The 13,931-nt window shown below is 42.4% G+C and overlaps 1 protein-coding gene across 3 annotated transcripts in view; it reads left to right on the top strand.

The window, feature by feature from the left end:
* Nucleotides 1-8,070, top strand: part of LRP3 (LDL receptor related protein 3) — a 28,222-nt gene extending 20,152 nt beyond the window's left edge. For all 3 annotated transcript variants that reach the window (XM_054640728.2, XM_077184861.1, XM_077184862.1), the window contains 4 exons: nucleotides 1,613-1,821; nucleotides 2,099-3,185; nucleotides 5,578-5,710; nucleotides 7,237-8,070. In XM_054640728.2, coding sequence (XP_054496703.2) covers nucleotides 1,613-1,821; nucleotides 2,099-3,185; nucleotides 5,578-5,710; nucleotides 7,237-8,043 — 2,236 coding nt within the window. In that variant the 3' untranslated portion in view covers nucleotides 8,044-8,070. The remainder of the gene's footprint in view (nucleotides 1-1,612; nucleotides 1,822-2,098; nucleotides 3,186-5,577; nucleotides 5,711-7,236) is intronic.
* The last annotated feature ends 5,861 nt before the right edge of the window (nucleotides 8,071-13,931 follow it).

The following is a 13,931-nucleotide window of genomic DNA, read 5'->3' as shown; positions in this document are numbered from 1 at the left end:
ATGCAGAACACCTGTAACAGAAATACTGTGGTTTATCTTTGAATGGCTGAGTACTGAAATCTTTTTATTTTGGCTGCACAGTCATCTAAAACTTCCCTGCAAAATATGCTGGTTTCAGGAGCTTGATGGGATTGCTTATAGCAAAGAATTAAGTGCTGTGGGAATATTTCTTCACAGCTGGGAAGACACACAGAGGTTGGTGGGAGAAAGAAGAGGAAGGACATTTCTGGGTGGAAATGTCCTTGCACATATGTTGTTTGTCATCTCTTAATTTCCATTTTAACTTAGCACATTCAGTGTTCTCCTACTTCTCATGCTCTTGCTGATAATATTTTTTTTTTGAGAGTTATTAAGCCAATGTGTTTGGCAGGACCTAGAGGTGTGGGCAGGCTGAGTCTCCTGCCTAAATGAATTAACTAGTTTATATACTTGTTATTCTTTCCCTTTCAGCTTCAAAGGACAAGATCTGGCAGGCATTGACAGCCTTTTGTAAATACACATTGATATCAGAAAATTCTTTCCATTATCTTTTTCAAAGAATTTGTCTTTGATTTTGTGAAAAATCATTTAGGGAAAGACTTCTATATTTTACAACAGCTTTTCTGCCTTTCTGAAAATTCTGTCTAGATATTTGCATGGAGTATGCACAACTTCTCCCAAGTTAATTTGGTGTAGCTGAGTTCCATAAAAAAGGACCAAAATTCATTTCTAAGTGTTCTGAACAGTGTGCCCTTTCCTAATGATATGCTTTTCTGTGCAGTCTGCAATCTGCTATTGTCATTGCAGATTGCTGCATACAAATGCAATCTGTTTCATCAGAGAACAAATACCACATATGGTTCCTGAGCCACAGGTAGGGATTATTATCCAGTTGTGTTCAGTGTTCTGCAAACAGTCAGGGCTCCTCTTTGCACCAGATCAGCTGCTATTGAATAATCACTTGGGTTGTGTCAGCAGAAGGGCTAGAAATTTGACTGTGTTCTACTCTAGTTTGCTCTGCATTTGCACTCCCAGAAAGGGAATATTTTAATCTTTGAATTAAAAGATAATGGTGTTAGATTTTAGGTTCCATTTCCACCCCTGTTCTCTTCTTGGTCTCTCCTTGCCCATCCATGGCTCCAAGAGTGGATTTGTCTCTCATACTTGTCCTTTAGGGTCCTTTGCATTGCTTTCTATTGTTCTTTTTCCAAGACAGTAGTCAACCCTGTCATCCCTAGTTTCATAGCTTTTATGGTTGGAAATGACTGCTGAAATGAATCTACTTTCTGTATAATGTATTCTGGAATTTTGCTTTTCCTCATATCTGTGTTTTAGGAAGCAGTTTTATTTAAGGACTGAGTAAAAGAGGACTCATTGTTTCACCTTTTGGAGCTACTTTGGTGTGATGTTTATGCTTGTGAGATGGGTGCTTCTCCAAATCAGGGGATGTGCTTTGTTTCTGTATACTCAAGGTGGTATATAGAAGGTGGATGTTTCATTACCTTTGAATTGATACCTTTATGTCAGCACTGCTTGATGCAGAAAGTCAGCCATTGGAGTCTGTTCTTCCTCTGTTGGGTTTTGTTCCAGACACTTCCTCTTTGTAACTTGTGCTTTCTTTTGTTCTGAACAGTTTTAAGAACTTTGATTTGGAAGACTCTCAGAAGTGTGCAGTAGACTGGTTGATGATTGGCCCATCTTCCAAGAGGGAGGAGTACAAAGTGTGTGGATCTTCCATACCTCCATCTTTCATCTCTGCAAGGGACCACGTGTGGATATTTTTTCACTCAGATGCATCAAGCTCAGGACAGGCTCAGGGATTTCGCCTTTCTTATATTAGAGGTAAAATCTTGGGGGTTTGTTGGCTTCACTTCATACTCTCTGTGGGAAAACTTGGAAGACAGGAGAACTTTTTTTGACAAGCATCTTGGGCCATTGATGACTGTAAAGTAATATCCACACTGATATTATTTGCACGTGGCTTTTTAACTGTATTGCTGAAGTGTACTGGCCTGACTAATGAGCTTGTGACATGCATGGTAGTAGATGTTAAAAAGTGATATCAGATCATTCCAAAAGTTTTGATACTGATTTTTTTTCTCCTTATCCTCTTTCACAGGAAAGATAGGTCAGTCTGCGTGCCAGTCAGATGAATTCCACTGTGCAAATGGGAAGTGTATTCCCAGTACCTGGAAGTGTAACTCCATGGATGAGTGTGGTGATAACTCAGATGAGAAGAATTGCACTGTCCCTCCAACAGACCCTCCATCCAGCATCTGTCCCTCAGGAATGTTCCAGTGCAGCACAGGGCACTCCACCAAATGCTTGCTGAACGAGCTGAGGTGTAATTCAGTTAAAGACTGTGGGGATGGTTCTGATGAAGATAATTGTCCTGATCTTTCCTGTGGCAAAAGGCTGGGGAATTTTTATGGATCTTTTGCTTCCCCAGACCTATTCCGTGCTGACCACAGCAGGTCAGACCTTCGCTGCACGTGGTACGTGGACACGCAGGACAACCGGCACGTTCTGCTGCAGCTCGATCTGCAGCTGGGCTACAATGACTATGTGAAGGTGTATGATGGCATTGGAGAGAGAGGTGATAAATTAATGCAGACATTCTCACACCACAACAACAGGCATTCTGTGAGTGTGGAGTCATCCAAGGGCCAGCTCACTGTCTCCTACCATGCCCGCTCCAAGAGCACTGGCCATGGATTCAATGCAACGTATCAGGTGAAAGGCTACTGCCTTCCTTGGGAGCACCCCTGTGGAAGTGATGAGGAGTGTTTCACAGATAAGCAGCATTGTGATGGCTGGTGGCACTGTCCCAATGGCAAGGATGAGGAGAACTGTCCTGCTTGCCAGAAGAATGAATACCCATGTGAAGGAAACAGTGGGCTTTGCTACTCAATACTTGACCGCTGTAATAACCAGAAGAACTGTCCAGATGGCTCAGATGAAAAAAACTGCTTTACTTGCCAGCCAGGAAATTTCCATTGTGGGACAAATCTGTGCATCTTTGAGACCTGGCGCTGTGATGGCCAAGAAGACTGCCAGGATGGAAGTGATGAACGCAACTGCCTGGTGATTGTCCCCAGGAAGGTCATCACAGCTGCTCTCATTGGCAGTCTCGTGTGTGGCTTGCTGCTAGTCATAGCACTGGGTTGTGCATTTAAATTATATTCTCTGAGAACCAGGGAGTACAGGTAAGTGTTTTGCTTTGTTGATGTTTTTATAGCTGTGGTGGTTTTTTCTGTTTTGGTAAAAGGAAAAGAGAGTTGATTGTTAACCAGAGAATTTGCGAAATACTGAAATCAAATCAAGGACCTGATGACAGCTAAATAGTTTTCACTGCCTTAGGCTTAGAGAAGATTTCTAGGAGTAGTGAGTGGAAATAGCAGCTCTTCTGTGGTCTGTGAGAAGTACATGGTTATTGTGCAGTATGGCAGAATCTGTTTGTGACCTAATCTGCCTTTTCCTTCTCATCCCCTTGCAACAAACCCCATGCCCCTGCCAAAAACTGAATGCTGAACTGCTACAGTGAAGTCTTCACTGAATCTGAATTGAGCAACCCTTCATTCCTCCCCAGATACTCCAGTTCTCAGTTCTGTTTAAAGTGGGGATGTCCTGCTCTGGTGGGGCCTATTCTCAGTGGGAGTTGTCCATGGTAGAAGCTGTGCTCCTTTGCTCTGGTTCTGAATGCCTCATTCTGGGTGTGGTGTGTGTGTGTTTCTTTGCCTGTGAGAAGTGGTGTTCTGCCTTGTAGGAGTCATAAGGGACTTTGTGGTTCCCATCTCATCAAATGCACCAGCTCTGTGCTATGCTGCTGACACTGTGTTTTAAACAGTGTGCTTTACATTCTCTCTTGATCAAATCTGCATGATTAAGGACCTGCTGTCCTAAGGTGGGAACTTCAGAGCCTCTCTTCTGGCAGGACTGGCAAACCTCTCTGCAACTGCAAGCTGCCCTATTGTGTGATTGTTTCCAGTTCCTAATGTCTTTTCCAAAAATAACCTTTGGGCCCTTGCTGAACAAGTTACTGCTGTTACTGGCACAACAATTACTGGCCAGTTGAAAAAACTTCAGTTGCCACAGTGTCCAACCTGAGACTGCACTAGAGAGTTTGCTGGTTTGATTCATTTGTGTTTATACCCTGTACTCTTAGTCCTTTTGTTTATTTTTTCATCCTGATAAGATTTTCATGGAGCTTAGTGGAAGCTCTGTGGTTTTACTCCTAGCATGAGCCCTTTGGCAGTGCTTTTATATAGTAGATATTTTTGCACCTGACAAAGGAGAGGAATGATGAGGAGGACTCCATCTTATCAGAAGGCTAATTAATTACCTTATTATACTATATTATATTGCATTACATCTAAACTGAACCTGCCAAGCACTCAACTCCAGCTGCACAGCACCCATGACTGTCAGCTGACAGTCCTGACACACACACACTCTGATCCAATTGGTCAGTGAATCAAAACACCCACACCAGGATCAATTATCAATTCCCTTCAGGTAAACAATCTTCCACCATGCACTCCACTGGTGAACAAACACAGGAGCAGTAAATGAGATAAGAATTGTTTTTCCTTTCTCTGAGGTTCAAAGAAAGTGAAACCCAGAAATATTCTTGGGAAGAAGTGTGCCTTGCTTTTCTCTGTGAAGAGAAACGTAGCAACACTTTTGTACATTAGTGTGATGGAGGCAGGACAAACTGTTATTGTGTTCCATGTTTTCTGTGTGGTTCTGTTGTGTTCCATGTTTCCTGTGTGGTTCTGGTGTGTTCCATGTTTCCTGTGTGGTTCTGTTGTGTTCCATGTTTCCTGTGTGGTTCTGTTGTGTTCCATGTTTCTGTGTGCTTCTGTTGTGTTCCATGTTTCCTGTGTGCTTCTGTTGTGCTCCATGTTTCCTGTGTGCTTCTGTTGTGCTCCGTGTTTCTGTGTGGTTCTCTTGTGTTCCATGTTTCCTGTGTGCTTCTCTTGTGTTCCATGTTTCCTGTGTGCTTCTCTTGTGTTCCATGTTTCCTGTGTGCTTCTCTTGTGTTCCATGTTTCCTGTGTGGTTCTGTTGTGTTCCATGTTTCCTGTGTGCTTCTCTTGTGTTCCATGTTTCCTGTGTGCGAGTTCTCTTGTGTTCCATGTTTCCCGTGTGGTTCTGTTGTGTTCCATGTTTTCTGTGTGCTTCTGTTGTGTTCCATGTTTTCTGTGTTCTTCTCTTGTGTTCCATGTTTCCTGTGTGCTTCTGGTGTGTTCCATGTTTCCCGTGTGGTTCTGTTGTGTTCCATGTTTCCCGTGTGGTTCTCTTGTGTTCCATGTTTCCCGTGTGGTTCTGTTGTGTTCCATGTTTCCTGTGTGCTTCTCTTGTGTTCCATGTTCCTGTGTGCTTCTCTTGTGTTCCATGTTTCCTGTGTGCTTCTCTTGTGTTCCATGTTTCTGTGTGCTTCTCTTGTGTTCCATGTTTCCTGTGTGCGAGTTCTCTTGTGTTCCATGTTTTCTGTGTGGTTCTCTTGTGTTCCATGTTTTCTGTGTTCTTCTCTTGTGTTCCATGTTTCCTGTGTGCTTCTGTTGTGTTCCATGTTTCTGTGTGCTTCTGTTTGCAGAGCGTTCGAGACTCAGATGACGCGGCTGGAGGCAGAGTTTGTGCGGAGGGAGGCTCCACCTTCCTATGGGCAGCTGATTGCACAAGGACTCATCCCCCCCGTTGAAGACTTCCCTGTCTACAATGCATCACAAGTATGCAGACACCTGCCAATAAATATTCCAGCAGCCAAACTGCTATAAATTAGATACAATCAATCTGGAACTGTATTTCAGTGGCTAATTATATGGAAGTAATATAAAAATGTGTATATGTTCCATGAAGCTGAAGAGCCACAGTTCTTGCTGTGGGTAGTTCTGAACACATTTATATATTTTATAGATATTTTGAACATATTTTGAATGTATTTGTTGGGAAGCAGCAGTGTGATAATCACTTTTGCTGTACATCAAGACAGAATGAATAGAGACAAAGGTCACAGAGTAGATAGAAGAAAAAGGCTTTTCAAGCTGAAACCGTAAATACACCTGAAATTATAAGTCTCCAGCAGGATTTTTGGAAAATTGTTAATTTTCCAAAATGATTGGTTTTCATTTGCAGGTAAATTACACTGACAAGCCACTAAGTCATTCTATTTCATTGCTAAGTACTCAGAAAACTCCTTTATGGTGTCAGAAGTACCCGTCTGAGATACAGTTTCCTAATGTGATAAAACACTTGTAGTTTGTTACTCCGGTGGAAAATTAACTTCCTGGGCAGAGAAGTAGAGCTGAAACTCATAAAGGAAACACTGTAAGGAACAGAAGCTGTGGCTGCCCTTCCCTGGCAGTGTTCAAGACTGGGTTGTATGGGGCATTGACCAACCTTCGACTGGGAGGTGTTCACAGCAGGGAATTTGGAATTAGATGATCTTTAAGGTCCCTTGCAAGCCAAACCATTCTATGAATCTGTCAGAGTCTTTTGGTACAAGTAGAGCTGTCTTTGGTTGTACAATGCAGGGAGCCCCTGATGCAGGGAATGGCTGGCATCTGACACCATTGATTCAGAAAGCTGAACTTTATTAATAACTTATAACTAATAAATTATTAGTTATTATATTAAATAATAACTGCTTTATTAAACTATATTATATTACATTAATACTAAATTATATTAAAGAGATACTATACTACAAAGAATATATATACTATACTACAAATAGAATAGAATATATATACTATACTATATCCTATTCTATACTATACTATATTCTATAGAATAGAATATATATACTATACTACAAAAAATACTACTACTAAAGAATACTAAAGAAGAGCCCCTTGACTGTCTCAAGACAGCCAGAACACAGCTTTGAGTGATTGGTTAATTAATATAAACAACCACCACCAGAATTCAATTACCAAATCCCTTCAGGTAAACAATCTTCCTAACACATTCTACATGTGCAAAAACAGGAGCAGCAAGTAGAGATAAGAATTGTTTTCTCTTCTCTCTGAGCTTCTCCAGGAAAAAACCTGGGAGAGAGAATGATCTCTCTCTCTTGAGAGAATGTGAACGCCACTTTGGTGTTCTCCAGTAGTTTGTTAGATAATAGGCATTTAAGAAGCAGGCACAGGGATGGAGTCTGAGTACTGTGGCAGAGTGGAGATATTCATGGGGAGAGCAGGGTGTAGCAGTGTCTGGAGTGGTGTGAAATGCCGGTTTCTCCTGTGTGTTGCAGGCCTCTGTGCTGCAGAACATCCGCACGGCCATGCGCAGGCAGATGCGGCGCCACTCCTCGCGGCGCAGCTCGTCCCGGCGGCGCCTGGGCAGGCTCTGGAGCAGGCTCTTCCACAGACCCCGGGTGAGAGGACAGATCCCCCTGCTGACACCTGCCCGCTCCTCCCAGACCACCCTGGGGGATGGCATCATCAGCAGTGCTGGTGGGACTGCTCGGAGCCCTCCCCCTTCCCCAGCAGGAGCCAGCTCAGAGGCCAATGGCCAGGCCAGGGGCCCACAAGAAGCTGGATGTAGCAGCCTGCAGCCAGAGACTGACATCACAGAGCCATCGCCTTCCAGCACCTTCCAGCCAAATACTTGCACAGCAGCACATGCAGAGCCTGAGGCTGGACACACCAATAAATCTTTAAGTGCTGACTCTGACAGAGAGCTTAAGCAGTGCAGTAAAGCAGATACAGGAAAGGCTTTCAGAGATCCTTTATCTGAAAGTGTTACAGAAACGATCCATGGAGGGTCAGTATCCAGGAGGACTGTCCCAGAGGACAGTAGTTTAAGTGGAAGTCATCCACTGAGTGAAGATCCATGTAGATTACCCTTAAAAAAGTGGGAGTCTGGTTATCCAGACAGCCCTATGAATGTTCATATCCAAGTGAATGGACAAAACCAATGTTGCCCTAACTCATACCAGGAGGAGCCTTTGGGTGTTCATGCAGCTTGTTGCCATTCTGTGGAAGTGCCAATGTTACAGTCATCTACTTCCCTCTCTGAAAACAATACCAGTGATGATGAATCTTTACTTGTTTGCTAATAAAAATTTTTGTTTTGTCCATGTAAATTTTGTAGCTTCATTGTTTTTGTGGCAGTGCACTTCGATGGTAGGTGGTGTGCTCCCAACTTGCTCACTGAAAATGAGTGTGCTTTAATGCCACAGAGAGTGCAGTACAGGGCTAAATGGGACATGTTTATGTCACTGTTGCTATTCCTGAAACTGCAGTGGGGCAGAAGTAGGCCAGTGTGTGATGTTAGGGGCTGGGGGAACAGGATTGTGTCACTGCAGTTTGGAGGCATCTCCATCCTCTGGTATTTCTTTTCCTTTCAGTGGTCTTACTGAACTAGAGAATTCTGTTGGAACCTGGGGGAGACACCAGTCATTGGAACTCTGAGTACTAAGCTAAAAAATAACATTGTCTTTTTAGGCATAATAATTTAATTAAAATTTAATAATTTTAATTAAACATGCTTAGGAGGAATTAAAATCCCTTTCTCTCTTATGGAAACTGCTTGCTTCTTTTGCTCCTTCAGAAATGTTTTGATGGCCATATGTACCTTAAAGCATCCACTAAATCCAAATTTTCTGTGTGGAATACCCAGAATGAAACCAGGTGTCTTAGCTACTAAAGCTTTGTAAGGAGAGTGTAGCAGTGTTCAGTGTAAGTGGAGTGCATTGAATCTTGGTTGCAGCAATATTTCTTTCTTGCTTTGTCATGTGTTGCATTTTCTTCATGGTGATGTTGGGAGTGTTGCAGAATTGTTTCCTCCTTCTCTACCCTTTGTCCTCTCCTCCCCTGTGTTTCCAGGGACTCTGCTGGTACCACTTTGAGTGCCTGAAGGACCCTGAGGCTTTACAGCTCCTTGGGACTGCACTGGGAAGTGCTGAGCACTTGGTCAGGATCAGACTTCTGGTTTATTTTGAAATAAAATCTGTCTCACAAGTTTGCTTGTAAATCTGCTACCTAAGTGCAGATGTATAAGCCCGTAATTTTATTTATCTTTTATTTTTAGAAAACATTATTTTGCTTTTTTATTTTTTTTTTTATTTTTTCTTTGAAGAACTGAAATACATCAGTGCCATTTTTAAAGCTGATGCTGTGTAGATTGTACACACCTAAATGTAAACTGGTGCCTTTTTGGTTTTTAGAGTGTTATTAAAAGTAATTCAGTTATTTACCTGTAAGAAGGTGGCATTGCTTAACGAGGAGTCCCTGCAGAATGCCAGAACTCTGCTGGGTGATGGCTTGGTCCTGTTGTGGTGGCCAGACTGTCCCTGCTGTGAAAAGAGCTCTTCAATTCCCCCTGACACAGTGACACACAAAAATGCTTTCTAAAGGAGTTAACAAGGATGATGCTGCTGCTCTGAGTGCTCCAAAACCTGTTTGTTATTGTAAGAATTCAAGTTGTGCAGAGTTATTAACTGAACCTGTGAAATTTGGCATCTGTGGGCCTGAGTTCTGCTGCTCACAGGACTTTCCTGGCTGTAGAGGCAAACACAGTGAACAGTTTACATCAAAGTGGCACAGATTTTTTCCTTTAAATGGGCTATATTTTGCCCTGGATCTTCCACTAGGACTTTCTCTGAGGGAGTGCCTTGAAAAAAACGGAATGGCCTACTAAAATGGAATACAGAAGAATTAAATAGAAGTGATTTCTTTTCTCCTCTTCTATTGCAAATTATTTTCATACTGTGCATTCCAGAGTTAGAAGATTCAAATTCTTGAGGGCATTAATCCCAGGAAGGGCTTGTGGCAAAATGCATAACAAGAGTTGTAGGTGCATCAAATAAATACTGCTCGTTATTTTTTTTACCAGGTTCTTCTGTGATCAGAACTCATTTCATGAAAGAAAATGTAGTTTTGAAAGAGATCGTGATTTCCTAGCAGTTGTAAACATTCTGGGTACATTCCACTTTTGCAAGCCCATGTACTGTAGTCATTGCACTGCCAGAGTAGTTGTTTCCATCAAAGGCTACAGGTTTTAGTGTCTTTATTTTTTTTTTTTTTTTTGTCTAGAGGTAATTTTAAATCCATAGCCTTGTATGTGTACAGTTAGGAGAAAGATTAAAGGTTTATTTTGTGTAGATATGAAGGACCTTAGAAATACATGTATATTTATTTCTGTTGCAGAAAAATATTTCTATAATAAAATATTGCTGATCATTCCATGCCTTAAACCATCACCATCATAAGGCTCATAAAATTGAAATATGTACTTCAGAGTACTGCTGTATTTTGGGAGCAACCCTGAACAGCTAAGATGTGTAACTTCACATTATTTCTTAGGTGTATCATACATATTTTGTGTATTGATTCATTTGGTAACTCGGTGAAAATTTTACTGAGAAGGTTTTACTTTTAGAAACTTAAAAAATCCAGGTTAATGCAAATTTGATGTTGAACCATACAGAATACTATTCATTACTGGACTGTATACAGCTTTGCATCAATGAGAAATACAGGCCTGGTGCTCTTTGTAAGCACTGACTGCTGTGTGCTGCAGGGCTGTTTTCTCTCCTAGCTCACCCCTTGGAAGAGAAGAGCCACAAATTCAGAATTAATTTCACAGAAGAAATCTCTGTATTTGCACTGTGAGCACAAAAGGTGCAGTGCAGTGCCCTGGAATCACAAAGTCTGCCTTAGTGTGTGTCTGCCCTTCTGCCACATCTTCTTAGTGTTAAACAGGGAGGGAATCAACCATCCTTGAAGGCACCTCAGTTCTGGTTCATAGAAACTGCCTCCCTGTATTCAGAACTTCCTAAAATTAGAAAAAAGTGGAAATACAACACTTTAAAGACTTTACAACCTTAAGTTAATCAGCTAGTAAACTTGTTAGAATTTTTGTTACTTTAACAATGTTGATTTGCATTCTTAAAAGATTTTTGTAGACAGGAGACAAAGTGTTTGGTTGGTTGGTTTTGGTTTTTTAAGATACAAAATTCCCCTGTCCAAGCAAGCCAAAAAAACCCCAAACCCCTTGTAAAAAATCCCCCTTACAAAAAACCCCTCTGAATAAAGAATAGCTACTGGTTTAAAAAGAATGCAAGCTCATAGGCAGCACAAAGAGGACAAGTGATTCCCTTAATATTTCCTCTACTGCTGTTAAAGCAGGGAATATTTCTGTTAAAAATTCTGTACCTTCCTGCTTGTCTATTACTCTGCAACATCCCTTAAGCATACTTGTTCTCTATTTCTGTTTTCTGCTTTTTGCCTTTTTGTTTGTTTTTAATTTGTGTTGTATATATTAATTTAGTTACAACATTTTACCGTAGTGTGTGTGCAGGCAGATGATTCAGGTGTGGCATCATGTTTGTCAGTGTCTGCTGCTGCTTCCTGGACTACTGAGCAAGATACTAAGCCAGAAAGATGCTGGGCATCATTGTGCTTTGCCTTGCTTTGGATCTCTTAATTTTTAATAAAATTTGAAATGCCCAGAGCCTGTGGGTTCCTGACTGTCACTCTTCACACCTAAGCTTGAGGATTCCTAAACTCTACTCCCATGGTCTTAGTTTAACTCAGACTCTTATGTGTCAAACCATGACTCCATGTGTGGACATGAATTTGGTGGGGGAGGGTGTATTTTGGTTTGGTTTTGTACCTCTGGGTTTTTTTTTTATCATCTGCTTTTGCTGGTAGCTGTAGCTGGTCAAAGGGATATCACTTTTTAAATAATACATGTGAAATCTTGGTTCTAGGAAATTCACTGTGGCATGTAGCTGCCTTTGATGTGTATGTATGCATATATCCCAAAAAAAAAAAAAATCTCTGAAGTGTACAACTGTTAGGGTGGTTAAAGAAATAATTTCTGGAGTACAGCCTCCCTTTTCTTGGCCAATGCTTGTTTTGCTGATGCTTCTCCTTCCCCATGTCTTTGAGCCACTGTTGGCTCTGTCCTGCTCTTTTTCAGGAGAAGGTGAAGGCTGAGTTATTTTGTGTTGACTGTGTTCCAGACTTTGAAATCTGTATAAATCTGTATCTGTATTGAAGAGAATTGGACAGCCTTTGTGATGATCCCAGATTATGAAGGATGGAAGAACCCAGCTTGATGCAGAGGGATACCAACTTCCAGCCTAGCAGAAAGGCTTGGCTTTGCTGTGCTTGCTTTTGTTTTGCCATGAAATGCTCATTCAGCTACAGGGGCAGAAGCATTCATGTTTCAAACCATACCATCATACCCTGATGTGAGGCTGAAATGAGAATAAGATAGGAGATGGAGTAAATAGAGTTGTAAATGGTACCTGAGTGTTTTGACAGCCTGTGCAGTACAGTAGATATGTCTTACAACAAACCAAGGGACAAACTTGAGAAGCCTGAAGGAACTGGGTACTTTTTAATCAGACCTTTCTCTGAAAGGAAAATCTGCTTTTGCATATTCAAGATTTTTGCACTTGGCTGGAAATTGAGTTTTATTCTCCCAGGTAAGTGCCAGGATTTAAAATCTGGTACAAATAGCTGTCTGAACCTGAGCCTTGCAGGCAGCACACCTGGTATCCTGCCCTTTGTCAGTCTGTCACCCTAGCAAACACCTCAGTGAGCTGTTCTTCCCTCTTCAGATGCTGGCTCTTATGTTCTTACCAAGGCTGAGGTAAGTGGTGGAGGTTTACATTTTATTCCCTTTCATTCTATGTGTTCCCTGCTTTATGATGCCCTCTGGATCTCCCTCCTTTCTATCCCTGTGTCTTGCTGTAGGACTTTAAGACAAATTTGGTTTTGGTCTCTCACCATCTTTTTAGTCACTTTCTAATCCTTCTTCTTGGACTTTCCTTTTCCATTTTCCAAGTGCAGAAGTTTTTCATTGAAGATAGAGCACTGGTGAGAAGTGTCAAGGACCAAGGACTGGAGGTTTAAAACCCAGAGTTTGGTTTGCCTGTACTCACAGCTGGGGGGGGACACAGGACACAACTCGCTGAACTCTAAAGCTTTAGGAAAAGACAAATTCTAAGCAAAGTTTACCCTTCATTTTTCTTTCAATATCTCTCACAGAACTCCTCAGCAGGTGAATAACTGAGCAATTTTTGATTTGGTTCTTGGTACAAAGGGGCTGGAAACCAAATGATTTTTCCCAAGGTTTAGCAGTAAGTGAAATGTGAGAAATCCTTTGACAAAGGCCTCTGACTATGAAGACTATGAAGCATGTCTGTTGGGGCTGGTTGGTTGTTCATTTGTTGTCTTTCCTTTGCAGGTGAGTTATTTTGTTTAACTCAGCTCTCAGCACGTTTCTCTCACAGCATTAGCTTGTTTGGAGCTGGGCTGTGACCATGGCTCTGTCCTGGGCTCCCCAGCACCTCCCCTGGCAAAGGTGGCATCCCCTGGGGCCAGCAGCCCCTGTCCTGAGGCTGGCAGCTGCACCGGAGGTTGACAATTTGTTGTCTTTTCTTTGCAGGTGAGTTATTTTGTTTAACTCAGCTCTCAGGGAGTTTCTCTCACAGCATTAGCTGTTTGGAGCTGGGCTGTGGCCATGGCTCTGTCCTGGGCCCCCAGCTCACCCCAGCACCTCCCCAGGCAAGGGTGGCCTCCCCTGCTGCCACCAGCCCCTGGCCTGAGGCTGGCAGCTGCACCAGGGCTTGTGCTTTCACAGGTGATGGAGGCTGGCTAATGAAATCTGCTCTTCTGGTGTTACATTTTAGTTAAATGCTATGCTCTGTCTCACCCCTTGAAAATGTAGGGTTTATTGCAGCCCGTGATCCTCCCCTGAAGGATGGATCTGTAATGCCATTGGCCCAAGGCTTATTTTGAATCTCCGTGTAGGGCTGTGAGGGGACCCCACGGATCCTCTCTTGGCCCTTTTTCTCTCTTGGCCTTTTCTCCCCAGGCTCTCCCTGTCTCTCCCTCTCTCCCCTTCTCCCTCAGAGGCCCCGCTGCTCCCGGCTGGGACCGCAATAAACCCTCAGCTGATGAGCGCCCTCAGCAGCCGTGTGGCGTCTCC

This window comes from Agelaius phoeniceus, chromosome 12 (assembly GCF_051311805.1).
Source record: "Agelaius phoeniceus isolate bAgePho1 chromosome 12, bAgePho1.hap1, whole genome shotgun sequence".
Classification (NCBI taxonomy): domain Eukaryota; kingdom Metazoa; phylum Chordata; class Aves; order Passeriformes; family Icteridae; genus Agelaius; species Agelaius phoeniceus.
Note: the sequence above shows the minus strand (reverse complement) of the source record. Positions and strands in the feature narration are given on the sequence as shown.